The 14,236-nt window shown below is 38.6% G+C and overlaps 1 protein-coding gene across 1 annotated transcript in view; it reads left to right on the top strand.

Moving 5' to 3' along the window:
* LOC118847927 (calcium-activated chloride channel regulator 1-like) overlaps nt 1-14,236 on the top strand; it is a 33,885-nt gene that overhangs the window by 11,335 nt on the left and 8,314 nt on the right. Inside the window, exons 6-11 of the mRNA XM_036756626.1 lie at nt 1,818-2,039; nt 3,280-3,507; nt 4,473-4,647; nt 5,231-5,337; nt 9,167-9,382; nt 10,077-10,338. Coding sequence (XP_036612521.1) covers nt 1,818-2,039; nt 3,280-3,507; nt 4,473-4,647; nt 5,231-5,337; nt 9,167-9,382; nt 10,077-10,338 — 1,210 coding nt within the window. The remainder of the gene's footprint in view (nt 1-1,817; nt 2,040-3,279; nt 3,508-4,472; nt 4,648-5,230; nt 5,338-9,166; nt 9,383-10,076; nt 10,339-14,236) is intronic.

Raw genomic sequence — 14,236 nt, 5'->3', positions numbered from 1 at the left:
GGCTTTGTATTTGCTGCACAAATACAATGCAATTGGAAAATATTTGCAGGTCAAATGTTCAGGAGCTATTCCATTACTTCATAATCCTATCTCTGGGGAATGTTAAGAAGTTTCAGCCTAATTATTCAATAAAGATAATAATCACTATAAATTCATATATTGCTTTAAGATCTCCAAAGCACTTTATATTTATTATTTCATTTTATCCTCCAACAACCTTGGAAGGTAGCTCCTATTATTATCCCCAGTTTATAGGTGAGGAAACTGAGGCTGACAGAAGTTAAGTGACTTATCCAGGGTCACTAGTAAGCGCCTGAGATGGGATGTCAATTCAGTTTTTCCTGACTATAGGCCTAGTGACCTATCCATCACGCTGCATGGCTGTGCTTGATTTCTGTTGTTTTATTGTTTCCTGTCATGTTGATACCTTTGTATTACTACATTACTACATTAATCACCACTTCTAGAGTCAGTCAATCAGGGCTGAACCCAATTAGCTATATTATTATTCTTTCCACATTTTTTCAACATGTTCACAAAGACATTAAGTCAAACACTTTCCTGAAATCCAGCTGCCTGAGATGTTTCTATGATTTGTACGTCCAGTGAGCTAGTAATAAATGGAATCGAGCCAGTCTGACGTGACTGGGTCTTTGGGAGCCCCTGCTAGCTTTTAGTCATTCCCTCTTCTTTTAAGTGCTCACAATCAAATCAAACTCAGAATCCTAGACTCAGAGAAGAGTCTAGTTGGAAGGGAACCTGGAAATCACCTAGTCCGTTTCTCAATTTGTAGACTGGGGAACAAGGTGGGCAAAGATATGATGGTAAGCTTTTAACAACTTACTCTCAGGGAAAAAATACATGCAAGGCACTTTTTCAAGCGTTAACTGCATGGTTCACATTGTCTCCTTCACTTTCTTCAGTCTACACCAGTGTGTCAAACTCAAATAGAAATGAACCCACTGATCCATACAGAAGGATCTCTTTACTTGTGTACTGACTTGGTTTTAAAATGTGATCATATCTATATTTTATTGTTTTTTTATTTATTTTGGTGAATACTCCCGTGTCTGGGTTTCAAGTGCATAGGCTGCTTGCTGGTCACTTCTAGATACTCAATGAAACTATAAACTTAGTCCTGATTTGTAGCATTTTCTGATTCCTGAAGTGTAACTGCTCATGCTGAAAACTCAAATATTAGCTCTCAACATCCCCTTAGAATTGGTTCCAGAACACTTGGCCTGCAGTCCAAGAGACCATTTGGTGAGGATGGGTCTTCCAGGGACATACTATTTCGTAAGAATACGAAGGCATTTAATTTCTAATGTGGTAAATATCAATAGGTGAAACAAACACAAACAAAACACCTTGGAAGTAGGGTCCTCAATAATTTTTTAGTGTAAAATAATCCCAAGACCTACCTATCTAGTCCAATGTCTTCACTTTGCCAGTGAGGAAACTAAGATTAAATGAATAGGCCAAGACAGTGGAAGGGTCAGGCCTAGAATACCAGGAGTGTTGAAGAGTTTTTCAAAGGAGTTACTTTCTCCCCCACACATCATCACTGGGTTGCTAGTTGGATTGATTACATTAATGGTTTACAGAAGGGGTTGTCATGGATTCCTCAGTACTCTGGTGAAGTTTTGGACGCCTTCTCATAAACAAATTTTAAATGCATAAAATAAAATACTCGGGATAACAAAAAAATTATATTTAAAAAGGTATAAAAACATCTTTTCAAAATCTAGTTCACAAACCCAGGCTGGGAAGGCCTGATTTACACTTTTTGTATTTATCATACAGTTGGGCTTTTTCAGGTGGTTGAATTTTGTACAGAAAAGAACCATAACAAAGATGCACCAAATGCTCAAAATCGGAAGTGCAACCTCAAGAGCACATGGGAAGTGATCCAAGACTCAGAAGACTACAAGACATCCACTCCTATGACAGCTGCAGAGCCACCCCAGCCCAGCTTCTCACTCAAGCAGATCAGAGAAAGGGTCCTGTGCCTAGTTCTGGATAAGTCTGGAAGCATGTCGGTAAGCCAAACATGCCCCATTCTCCTGGAGGGGGGAGGAGTGTGTCTACAACATACAGTGACCCATAGACTCTTGGCTTGTTGGAAACCACACTGAACTCATGGTTTAAAAGAATCATTCACACTTCATCGTTTCCTTTCAACCCCTCAAACTCATACTCCCTCCCCTCCTCTTTCTCCAACAAAGATTCATAGTGGATTATCCCCTGAATTAATATGACATTTTGATTGTCAAAGAGTAACTAAACTAAGAATTTGCTACACAGTCAGCTTCCCAGCCCACGAGAATCTATAGTCCCTGTTAACCAAACTACCCAATCAACTCTGAATGACTTCATATTTCCTTCCTTTGTTAACGATTATGCAAAATCATCAAATATTCTACTAAAAATGCAGTTCAGATTCCATACATTACAATACCTGCAATTTCATTAATGTGGGTACTCTCTAGTCTACCCCACCATTCCCCACTGATCAAAACAGATTAGTAGTCCCACAAAACAAATCCATCAGTTTCCTTGGTCAAAAATAATTCACTAAGAGACAATGTTAATGGAGAATTGACCATCTCAGTCAGGACAATCTGGTTTCACTTCCCTCCTCTGGCAGGTACCGGTTAGGCAATTCTCTGAAACAAAGAGTTGCAGAGAAGGTGCCAACTTGCCTTGGTAGGGAGTGTTTCCTCATCTGGGAATCCCCTGTACCAATGAAATCAGAGGTCTAGTCCCTATTCTCCTTGGTAGCTCATCCCTGGTGATGTGGCTCAAATTAAAAGGCAAAAGTATTTCATAGAACTTCTTTCATCCACTAAGCCCAACACCAACCCATTCACAACCATGATCCAGCTTAAAATCCCATGCTTCATTGTTTTCACAATCTGCTCATTTGTTAAAAAGCATCCACCAACTCACAGAAAAATCGTTCTACCACTTAACCTTTGAGAGCTACTGTGGCTGAAATATTCACTGCCCCTATGGTCACCTGGTGATGGGCCTCTCCAAATTTAGGAGCCCTTGTCCTCAGATAGCAAACATACAGACTATCCCCAGGCCCATTCTCAAATCCTTTCTAGCCTAGAAGAACACTCCAGAGCTTGTGTTCTATTTCCTAGCCTTGGAGAATCCAGAATCTCCACCATGGTACCTAGAGCCCCTAGAGTTCCATATATGGGATCAGTCCATTCTGCTATAGCTTGCTTGTAGAAGACCCCTTAGCAATTTGACTTGTGGTTTTTATTTCAGAATGCGGACCGGCTGAATCGACTGAATCAAGCTGCCAAACTATTCCTGCTTCAGATCATTGAAAAGGGATCCTGGGTTGGGATGGTCACATTTGACAGTGCAGCCTCTGTTCAAAGTGAACTAGTACAAATAGAGACCGATGCTGAGAGGAACACCCTCATTACTAAGTTACCTACTGTTGCTCTAGGAGGAACGTCCATCTGCTCTGGACTCAGATCAGGATTTAAGGTGAAATTATCTCCCTTTCACTATCTCCATTATATAAAAGCAGAGTTAGGAGGAGTGACTGGGAGTGAGATGTGGAAGAACATGACATTATGGGCAGACAAAAATCTTCAACTCTTAGGGGTGCTTTTTCACATGGAGCAATTTCAAATAATGGCAACATCTACTTAGGGCCATTTGGCAGAAAATAAATGCTTGGGTCTAAGAAGTATATTGTTTTCTATCACATAATATTCCCCATAAGAGACAACGAGGCAAAGTGAATAGAGAGACGGCCTTAGTGTGTGGGAAACCTGTGTTCACCCCCTGCTTCTGACCCCGTAATGACTGAAGCCAAGTCATTTAACCACTCTGAGCCTCAACTTCCTGACTTGTAAAATGGAGCTGGTAGTACCTAGAGCTCTAGTCCCTACCTCATAGCATCAATGGGAAACTCAAATGAGATCAGAGATAGAGCTGAAAGAGGCCTCAAAGACCACCTATCTCTTCCTTTTGCAGATGAAGAAACTGAGACCCACAGAGCCTCAGACTCCAAAGGCATTGCTCTTTTTGTCATATCATGTCTCCTCTAAGGTTCATAAGCTTCCTCCTCTTTGGCCCTCCCAGGAATAACAAAAGAATCAGAAACAATTCCTTCCACATGGTGGGTGTTCATCTGTCTAGTGCCTCATCAGCCTCTAGAAGATAGAGCTAGAAAGAACAGATATCCTGGCTGGGACTTGATACCAGCCTATAGAAGCTGGGTCACTCAGTTTGACCAGAACAGACCAAGAGAAAAAGGGCTTGGGCTGAGTTTCTGAAAGTTGCACATTTCATATCTGAAAATCTCAAGATAGGAAGATCTTCCTGGGATTCCTGGGGTCTTTCCTTTATTTTCTTCTTTCATTCATGGCCAGATCCACTCACTCAGGGTTACCTGGCCACACTAAGTCTGCTTACCAATGTCTGGGATGAATCTGTGCTTCCAGGTAATAGGAAAGAAATTCTCAACAGATGGTTCAGAAATCGTCCTTCTGACTGATGGGGAAGACAGTACAATCAGCACATGTTTTGATCAAGTGAAGCAAAGTGGGGCCATTATCCACACAGTTGCTCTGGGACCTTCTGCAGACAAAGACCTGGAGAAGCTGTCAAAAATGACAGGTAAAATATGATCTGGAAAACGTGTTGCTTCAGTAGGCATGAAAGATTGTTTCTGTGTAAACCTCCCTGTGAGTTCTCCTCTAAGATCTACAGGTAATCCGGGGTATCTGAAGGCTATGGAAGTGGGGCACAGGCTCTGGAAGGTCGGTCAATAAACATTTAAGTGCCTATTATGTGTCAGGAGTCCCTGCATGGTTGAACTAATGGATTCTTGAAGTAGTAAGGATCCAAGAAGCTCAATTATGAATGAAATACATGAACTGGTCTAGACATGGATTCTGGGACACTTCTTTAGCTCCTCCTCAGTCTTTTTTACCTTTTCCCAAGGACTTGGTGGTATGCCAGATAAATGAGACTTTAATATATTGCATGATGTATAGTTTATATACCACAAGACTGAAATATTTTACCTTGACCTCCTAGAGTGACTCCTACAGTGAGGCTGCATTCTTACTAGCTGCACAACTGCTGCAATTTATAAAATAACATGAAACTTTATGGAAAAAAACATTTTTGTATGACTGTTTATTTATCATTAACATGTGTCGATTATTTAATTTCTGATTGTATGATCCTGTTTTAGGAGGTATGCAGACAGCAGCTACAGACAATGCCCAGAACAATGGGCTGATTGATGCATTCAGTGCCCTCTCATCAGGAAATGGAATGACCACTGAACGGTCCGTGCAGGTCAGTTTCAATTTCTCATTTCCCATGTTTGTACTACATAGAATTATATCACTCTAGGGTCAGAGATTTAAAATTTAGAAAGATCTCTGAGGTTCATAGCATCATACATCATAGGTATAACTTTGGAAGGAACTTCAGAGTCATCTAGTCCAAACCCCACATTTTAAAGGTGAAGAAACTGAGGAAAAATGCACTTGCCCAAGGTCATGCAAGTCATGAGTGACCATGATGGCATATGAACTTCAATCCTCTGATTCCATATCCAGCATTCTTTCCACTGCACTATGCTAGTTGTGACCTTAGAATCAAGGGGGAACTGACAGTATAAATAAAAGGTTTTCTTTACATACGTGTGTGTGTGTATACACACATACACATACACACACAAACAGACAAATTAAATTTAGCAAGTTTTATTATGTGCCATGCGCAAATCTGCAAATATGATCTCATTTAATCTTCAAAACAGCCCTGGGAAGTAGGTGCTGTTGTTAGCCCCATTTCACAGATTACACAACTAAGGCAGACAGAGGTTAAGTGATTTGCCCAGGATCACATGGCTAATAAGTGTTGGAGGCCAAATTTGAATTCAGGTCTTTCTGACTTTAAGTCTAGGGCTGTATCTCCTGTGCCGCCTTGCTGCCTCTAGACTGTGAGCATTTTCACTGGCTGTCCAGACTTAAATTTTTTTTAAAAAGTAGTAGACCTTGATGCTAATTCTCATGATGTTAAAACTGTCCCACTGATATATGAAACAAACTCTTCACCCAGTCTGCTTTGAGAAAATTGTCCAGTCCTGATGGCTTCTTGTAGATCAATGGAGGATACAGACATGGAACTTTATGCATCCCACTATCAGTAGTGGAATCTATTTGAGTATTTCCCTTCCCTGCTCCCCTCACCATGCCACTCCCTGACCATTAAAGACCACCCAACTGGTTCTCTTCACTGGATCTCTGGCTATATCATGAGTTCTCTACAAATCCACAATATTTTAGCACATTGAAGGTCATCTGAATCCAAGCCCAATGCCATCATTTAAGTCTTTTCCAAAGATCCATAACAGGGCAGCTAGATGGTGCAGTAGATACAATGCTGGGGCTGAAGTAAAAAAGACTCCTCTGTGAGTTCACATCTAGACTCAGGTATTACCTGTATGACCTTGGGTAAGTCACTTAATCCTATTTGCCTCAGTTTCCTCATCGGTAAAATGAGGTGGAGAAGGAATTGGCAAACCACTCTAGCAGCATTTCCAAGAAAATGCTTGTCATGAAGATTCAGACAAAACTGAAAAGTCTCAACAACAAGGATCCATAATAGGCAGAATTTTCCAAGTAGGGATTAGAAAATGAAAATGGATATCAGGGTCAAATTTGTGGAAAAAGAACATATGTCCCTTTTTACTCTTTTGCTATACCTTATTATAATTATTATCAACATTCACTCAACAAACATTTATTCAGCACTTGCTATGTGTCAGGCACTGTCCTAAACATCAGAGATACAAATGAAAAATTAAATGGGCCCTGCCTGCAAAGAGCTTACATTTTACTCAGGGGAAACAACATGATCAGAAATACTTAAATGAAAAACACCTACAGGGAACACAAAATGGAAAGGGGACAAGAAGGCACAATAAACTGGGAAGGAAGGGAAGCAACCATTTTACTCAACAATGGGCAACATGGCAGAAAAATAAAGGCCAGAGTGAAGCATCATCATGTCTGGGGCTGGTTACATGTAGCAGCTTTCTCTACTCAGAACAGCCCAGACCCCGGTGGGAGCTCCAAAATAGAGCAGCTTTGTTTCTCCAGGGCATGTTAAATTTAGATGTAATAAGCATTTATTAAGTGCCTGCCAGGTGCCAGAGATGTTACAAAGGAAAAACTGACAAGATTGTGACAGATGGTAGGAGAAAAGAAGGAACTGAGGATGAGACCAAAAGTGTAAGCCTGGGTGATTGGGAGGAGTGATTAGTGTAGCCCTCCACAGGAGTAGGAAAGTTACAAACAGGGGGGACTTTGGGGGAGAGATAACAAGTTCAATTTTAGACATGCTAAATTTAAGATCTGTGGGACATCCAGTTTGAGATATCAAATTGGCAGTTAAAGATGCAAATCTAGAGGTTAGCAGAGAGATTAGGGCTGAATAAATAGATTTGAGAATCTTCAGCCAAGGGAGAATAATCGAATCCATGGAAGCTAATGAGGGAGGGAGAAGGGAAGAAGACCCAGGACAGAGCTCTGTAAAGCAGGACCTGAAGATTCCACAAAGGAGACTGAGGAAAAATGGTCAGATATGTAGGAGGAGAACCAGGAGAGAGCAGGATCATGGAAAACCAAAGAGAAGAAAATATGAAGGAGAAGAGGCAAATTGGCAGTGCCAGTGGCTATAGAGAGGTCAGAAAGACTGAGGATGGAGAGAAGGCCATTAGATGCAGCAGTCAAGAGAATGTAGTAACTTTGGAGAGAGAAGTTTCAGTTAAATGATGATGTTGGGAGTTAGACTGTAGAGTATTAAGAATAAAATGAGAGGAAAGGAAGAAGCACCTAGTATAGACAGTCTTCTCAAGGAGCTTAGCTGGAAAAGAGAGAAGAGGTAGAGGATGTTAGCTAGTGTGGATGGATAGATGAGAGGAAGTTTTTTGAGGATGGAGGAGACATGGATATGTTCGTAGTAAAGGAGCAGCCAATGAGGCAAGGAGCCAAGCAGACAAGGAGATTAAATAGAAATGAGTGTGAGAGAATGATGGAGGGGACAAACTGCTGGAGAAGACAAGGTGGAAATGGATTTCTCATGCATGGAGAGGGTTTTGCCTTGGCAAGGAGAAGGGCCACCACTTCATGTGAGACAGGGGTGAAAGAGATAGTGGTAGAAGGCATATGGGAGAAAAGAAATGAAAAGAAAAACAGGAAAAGGGGAGCTCTCAGAGAATGATCTCAATTTTTTCAGTTAAATATGAGGCAAGATTTTCATATTGGAGAGTGAGGGAGAGGGAGCCACTGGGAGATTTAAGGAGAAAAAGGTTTGGAGGAGCCTTTGTGGTGGGTGGGATAGTGAATTAATTGGGAGAAATATAAGGATGACAGGACCAGACAAGGCCAGGCCAGACCCATGGGGCAGGGTGCTTCAATGGAAGGAAATCTTGATTTGGAATCTGCTGATGCTTTCCCTCTAAGATTATCTTCTATTTGTACTGTAAGTATCTTGTATGCAGTTTGTTTCTTTTTGAATGTTGTCTCCACCCCCTAATAAGAATGTGAGCTCCTGATGGGCAGAGATTGCTCTAAATCTCTGTGCTTTTGCTCAAGATAGTCCTTCCACCCAACAAAAAATACCACCTCTGCTGAGAAGCTGACTCAAAATCAAGGAGTTAAACCAAGAGCCTGGCTTAGATGACAGTTTTATTCTCTCCCCACTCACAATGGAGGTAATTTGATTTAGAAGGAATGTTGAGTAGAAAAAAGAAGGGAGGGAGAGAGAGTGAAAGAGTGAAACTTAAATATTATCTTGGGCTAAAAATAAGGGATTTCACTTTGTGCCAGGAATATCATTCATACACATTTGTATAAACTTGACAACTCTCTCCTTTCTTGACCATCCTATCTCCTAGTGGATGCTAACCAGAGAGAGGGAAGGGGCCTCTAATTTAATTGTTATAGGGAACTTCCAGGTAAGGAAACTCCCTCTACCAATGCATGCTGGTTCCTTCTCTGCAATTTATAATCTTTTGTCCATTGGCATGTCGTTCAGATTAATTACAATATGACTTGTTGATGACTTAGTCCTTTGCCCAGTCACTAAATGTTTTGTTATATTTTCTTAACAGCTTGCGAGTGAGGGAACCACTCTGAAGGATGGGGAGTGGATGAATGGCACAGTTATCATTGACAGCACAGTAGGCAATGACACTCTATTTCTTGTCACATGGACATCACAACAACCCCAAATGTTTGTCTCAGATCCCAGTGGGAAAACATATAATACTTTTTCAGTGGATACAAATTCCAAAATGGCATACCTCCAAATACCAAACACTGCCAAGGTGAGGAGCTTTTTCTTTTGTGTTTTCTTAAGATTTTCAGAAAATGAAGCCAAGACTAATATCAGTATTTTAACTTTGTAAAACAATAGGTTTAGTTTTCACTAAAGCAATACATTCTTATTCTACATGTTCTCTTAAAATGTGATGAATTGACCACAAAATGCCAAGGCTTAAAAAATTACTGTGTGGTAACAAAGGAACTGTTACAAGAGGTATCACAAGGGCAGAAACTGGGCTAGAACACAAAGAAGGTTAGGAGGGCAGGCCAAGGAAGTTATAGAACCTTTTCTGATTGGCGTAAACTTACTTATAAGACCCTATTTTCCCATCCAGAATTTTAGAACAAATGTGTTCTGCCATCCAAAATCTTTACCTTGCTTCTGAGGAGAAAGGAGTATGGCAGGAGCATACTTTCAGGTCAAATTGTTCATAGCAAAAGTTTCAATAGCAAGCAGTATTATGTATACCCCAGAGAAAGCTCTATTCTAGATGCTGTACTTATAGAGAAGAAGGGTTTGAAATGACTGTCACAGCTGATAGAGAAGCAAAGTCATACAAACTCTCCAGCAGATGGTTTTCTTGAACTTCACTTGTATAAATCAGATAAGTTAAGATAAATAGTGGATAACAGAGAAGGTAGTTAGGGCAGTTCTTAACACTATTTTCTTTAATGAATTTCTATTGGATTTTTTAGGAAGGAATTTGGACTTACAGCCTTAAGTCAAGTGCACAAACCCTGACTCTGACAGTAACCTCTCGTGCTGCAAATCCTAATGTACCCCCCATTACAGTGGATTCTAAAATGAATGAAGACATCAGCAAGTTCCCAAGTCCAATGGTTGTTTATGCAGAAGTTCGCCAAGGATCTCTGCCTATTATAGGAGCCACTGTAACAGCCCTCGTTGAATCAGCTGATGGAACAACAGTGACTCTGGAACTTCTGGATAACGGTGCAGGTAACTTATCCCCAATAATAATGTTAAGGTTCTTTCTCTTTTAAGAAAGAAATAAGATACTTTTTTCTTTTTGTTAATAGCATTTTCTTTTTCCAATAACATGTAAAAACAATTTTTAACATTCACGTTTTATAAAGTTTTGAGTCCCAATTTTTCTCCCTCCCTACCTTCCTACCCTTCACCCTCCTAAAGGAAGTTATTTTATATATGTTTTATATGTGCAATCATGTAAAACCTATTTCCATATTAGTCATGTTGTGAAAGAAGAAACAGTTTGCAAAAAAATTAGAATTTGCAAATGGAAAAAAACACAGAAAATGAAGATAATATGCTTTGATCTGCATTCAAACTCCATCGGTTCCTTGTCTGGATATGGGTAGCATTTGCCATCATGAGTCTCTTGGAATCATCTCAGCAATCTTCATTGCTGAGAAGAGCAGCTGCTAAGTCAATCGTAGTTTATCATCACAAAATGTTACTGCTACTGTACGCAATGTTCTCCTGTTTCTGCTCACTTCACTTTGTATCTGTTCGTATAATTTTTCAGGTTTTTCTGAAATCTGCCTTCTCTCCATTTTTATAGCACAATAGTATCCTATTATATTCATATGTCAGAACTGGTTCAGCCATTCCCCAACTGATGAGCATCCCTTCAATTTCCAATTCTTGGCTACCACAAAGAGAGCTACCATAAATATTGTTGTACATGTAGGTCATTTTCCCTTTTTTATGTTCTCTTTGGAATGCAGACATACTAATGGTATTTGCTGTATCAAAGTTTGATTGTACTTGGGCATAGTTCCAAATTGTTCTCCAAAATGGGTTGGATCAGTTCACTATTCCGCCAACAATGCATTAGAGTCCCAATTTTCTCACATCCTCTTCAACATTTATCATTTTCCTTTTCTATTGTATTAGTCAATCTGATAGGTGTGAGGTACTACCTCAAAGTTGTTTTAATTTGCATTTCTCTAATCAATAGTGATTTAGAGCATTTTATATGACTATATTTGACTTTAATTTCTTCATCTGAAACCTGTCAATTCATATCCTTTGATCTTTATCATTGGGGAATGACTTGTATTCTTATAAGTTTGATTCAATTCTCTATATATTGAAGAAATGAAGCCTTTATCAGAGATACTTGCTCCAAAAAGATTTCCCTCAAATTTCTACTTTCCTTCTAAACTTGGCTGCATTGGTTTTGTTTGTGATAAAACTTTTTAATTTTATTTAATCAAAATCATACATTTTAGTTCTCTTGATCTTATTGCTTGTTTGCATATAAATTCTTCCCTTATCCATAGATCTGACTGATAAAATTTTCCATGCTCCCCTAATCTGTATATGATATTACCCTTTATATCTAAATCATGTACCATTTTGACATTTTCTTGGTATGTGGTATAGGTTGGCCTATACCTTGTTTCTGCCAAATGGCTTTCCATTTCTCCTAGAAATTTTTGTCAAATGTTGAGTTCTTGTCCCAGAAAGTGGGGTCTTTGGGTTAGTTAAACATTAGATTAACATGGTCATTTACCAATTTGTCTTGTATACCTAATCTATTCATTAGCTAGTTTCTTAGCTAGTACCAGATTGTTTTGATGATTACCACTTTGTAATATGGTTTGAGATAGGGTACAGTAAGGTCACCTTCCTTCACATTTTTTTTCATTGAATTCCTTGATATTCTTGACTTTTTCTTCTTCCAGATGAATTTTATTATTTGTTTTCTAATTCTATAAAATCATTTCCGATCATTTGATTGGAATGGCACTGAGTAGGTAAATAATTTAGGTAGAATTGTCACTTTTGTTCTATTGGCTTGGCCTCCCCCTGAGCAATTAGTACTTCTCTACTTGTTTCAGTTTATTTTGTGAAAAGTATTATAATTGTGTTCATACAGTTCCTGAGTTTGTCTTAGCAGGTAGACTCCCAAGCATTTTAGATTATCTGCAGTTATTTTTAAATGGAATTTCTCTTTCTAACTCTTGCTGCTCAACTTTGTTGGTAATATACAGAAATGCTGATGATTTATGTGGGTTTATTTAATATCCCACACCATTGGTGAAGTTGTTAATTATTTCAACAAGTTTTCTAGTTGATTCTATAGGATTCTATGATAACATCTGCAACGAGTGATCATGTTTTTCCCCTCACTTACTATTCTAATTTCTTTAATTTCTTTTTCTTCTCTTATTGCTATAGCTAGCATTTCTAGTACTATTTTGAATAACAGTGGTGATAATGGGTATCCTTGCTTCACCCCTTATCTTACTGAAGGCTACTAGCTTATCCCCATTACAGATAATTACTTACTGGTGATTTTAGGTCAATTCTACTTATCATTTTAAGGAAAGCTCCATTAATTCTTGTACTTTCCTGTGCTTTTAATAAGAATGGGTATTACATTTTGCCAAAAGCTTTTTCTGCAACTATTGAGATAATCATATGATTTTAGTTGTTTTTCTTATTGATATGGTCAGTTGTGCTGATAGTTTTCCTAATATTGAACCAGCCCTGCATTCCTGGTATAAATCCCATCTGGTCATAGTATATGATCTTTGGGATATATTGTTGAAATCTCCTTGCTAGTATTTTCTTTAAAATACTTACATCATTGTTCATTAGTATTCTTGGCAGGAAATCATTAATACCTTTTCTTGCTGAAAGGGAAGACTCAGGCTCACAACTTTTATATTTGAGAAATCTTAACAAAATAAAATGAAAATCACTTGACATAGTGAAAAGAGCACTGGAAACTCACTTTTTCTTGTTCAATATTTTATTTTTCCCAATTACATGTAAAAAATCAATTTTAATATTTTTTTATTTTGAGTTCCAAATTCTCTCCTTCCTTTTCTTCCTACCCATAATGAGAAAGCAAGCAGTTTGACATAGGTTATATATGTGTAGTCATGCAAAACACATTTCCATGTAAGTCATTCTGTGAAAGAAAACACAGATTAAAAAAAGAAAAATAAAGAAAGTTAATAAAAAGTATCTTTGATCTGCATTCAGGCTCTACCAGTTTTTTCTCTCTGGAGATGGACAGCACCTTTCATCATAAGTCCTACAGAACTGTCTTGGATCATTGTATTGTTGAGAATAGCTAAGTTATTCATAGTTGATCATCATGTAATATTGCTGTTACTGTATACAATGTTCTCCTCATTCTGTGCATTTCACTTTGCATCAGTTCATGTCATCAGTTCGTGTAAGTCTTTCCATGTTTTTCTAAGAGCATCCTGCTCATCATTTCTCCCCCACCCCACTTACTAGTATTTTATTTTTTTCCAATTACCTGTAAAGATAGTTTTTAACATTTGCTTTTATAAGATTTTGAGTTCCAAATTTTTCTCCCTCACTCTCTCCCCTCTCCTTTCCCCAAGACAGCAAGCAATCTGATATAGCTTATACAGGTACAATCATATTAAACGTATTTCCACATTAGTCAACGTGTGAAAGACAAATCAGAACAAAAAAGTAAAACCACAAGAAAGAAAAAAAGCAGAAACAAAAACAAGTGAAAATAGTATGCTTCCATCTGCATTCAGACTTCATAGTTCTTCCTCTGGATGTGGATAGAATTTTCCATCATGAGTCTTTTGGAATTGTTTTTGGATCATTGTATTGCTAAGAAGAGCTAAGTCTATCATAGCTGATCATCTGTTGCAATATTTCAGCTAGCAGCTGTGGTGGTGGTGAAAGACCAACACAAGCCCAACAACAAGAATGCTGCCAGCACTGGTTCTTTGATCTGCTTTACTAAAGAAAGTAACATTAAGGTGTTAACAATCTTACTTTAATCCAAGATACAAATATCATTCACTTAGTTCAGGGGGAAAAGCCCTCATCCTGAACTTCAGAGCAAATACAAACAAATTACAAACATACA

The sequence above is a fragment of the Trichosurus vulpecula genome, chromosome 4, assembly GCF_011100635.1.
Source record: "Trichosurus vulpecula isolate mTriVul1 chromosome 4, mTriVul1.pri, whole genome shotgun sequence".
Lineage (NCBI taxonomy): Eukaryota > Metazoa > Chordata > Mammalia > Diprotodontia > Phalangeridae > Trichosurus > Trichosurus vulpecula.
Note: the sequence above shows the minus strand (reverse complement) of the source record. Positions and strands in the feature narration are given on the sequence as shown.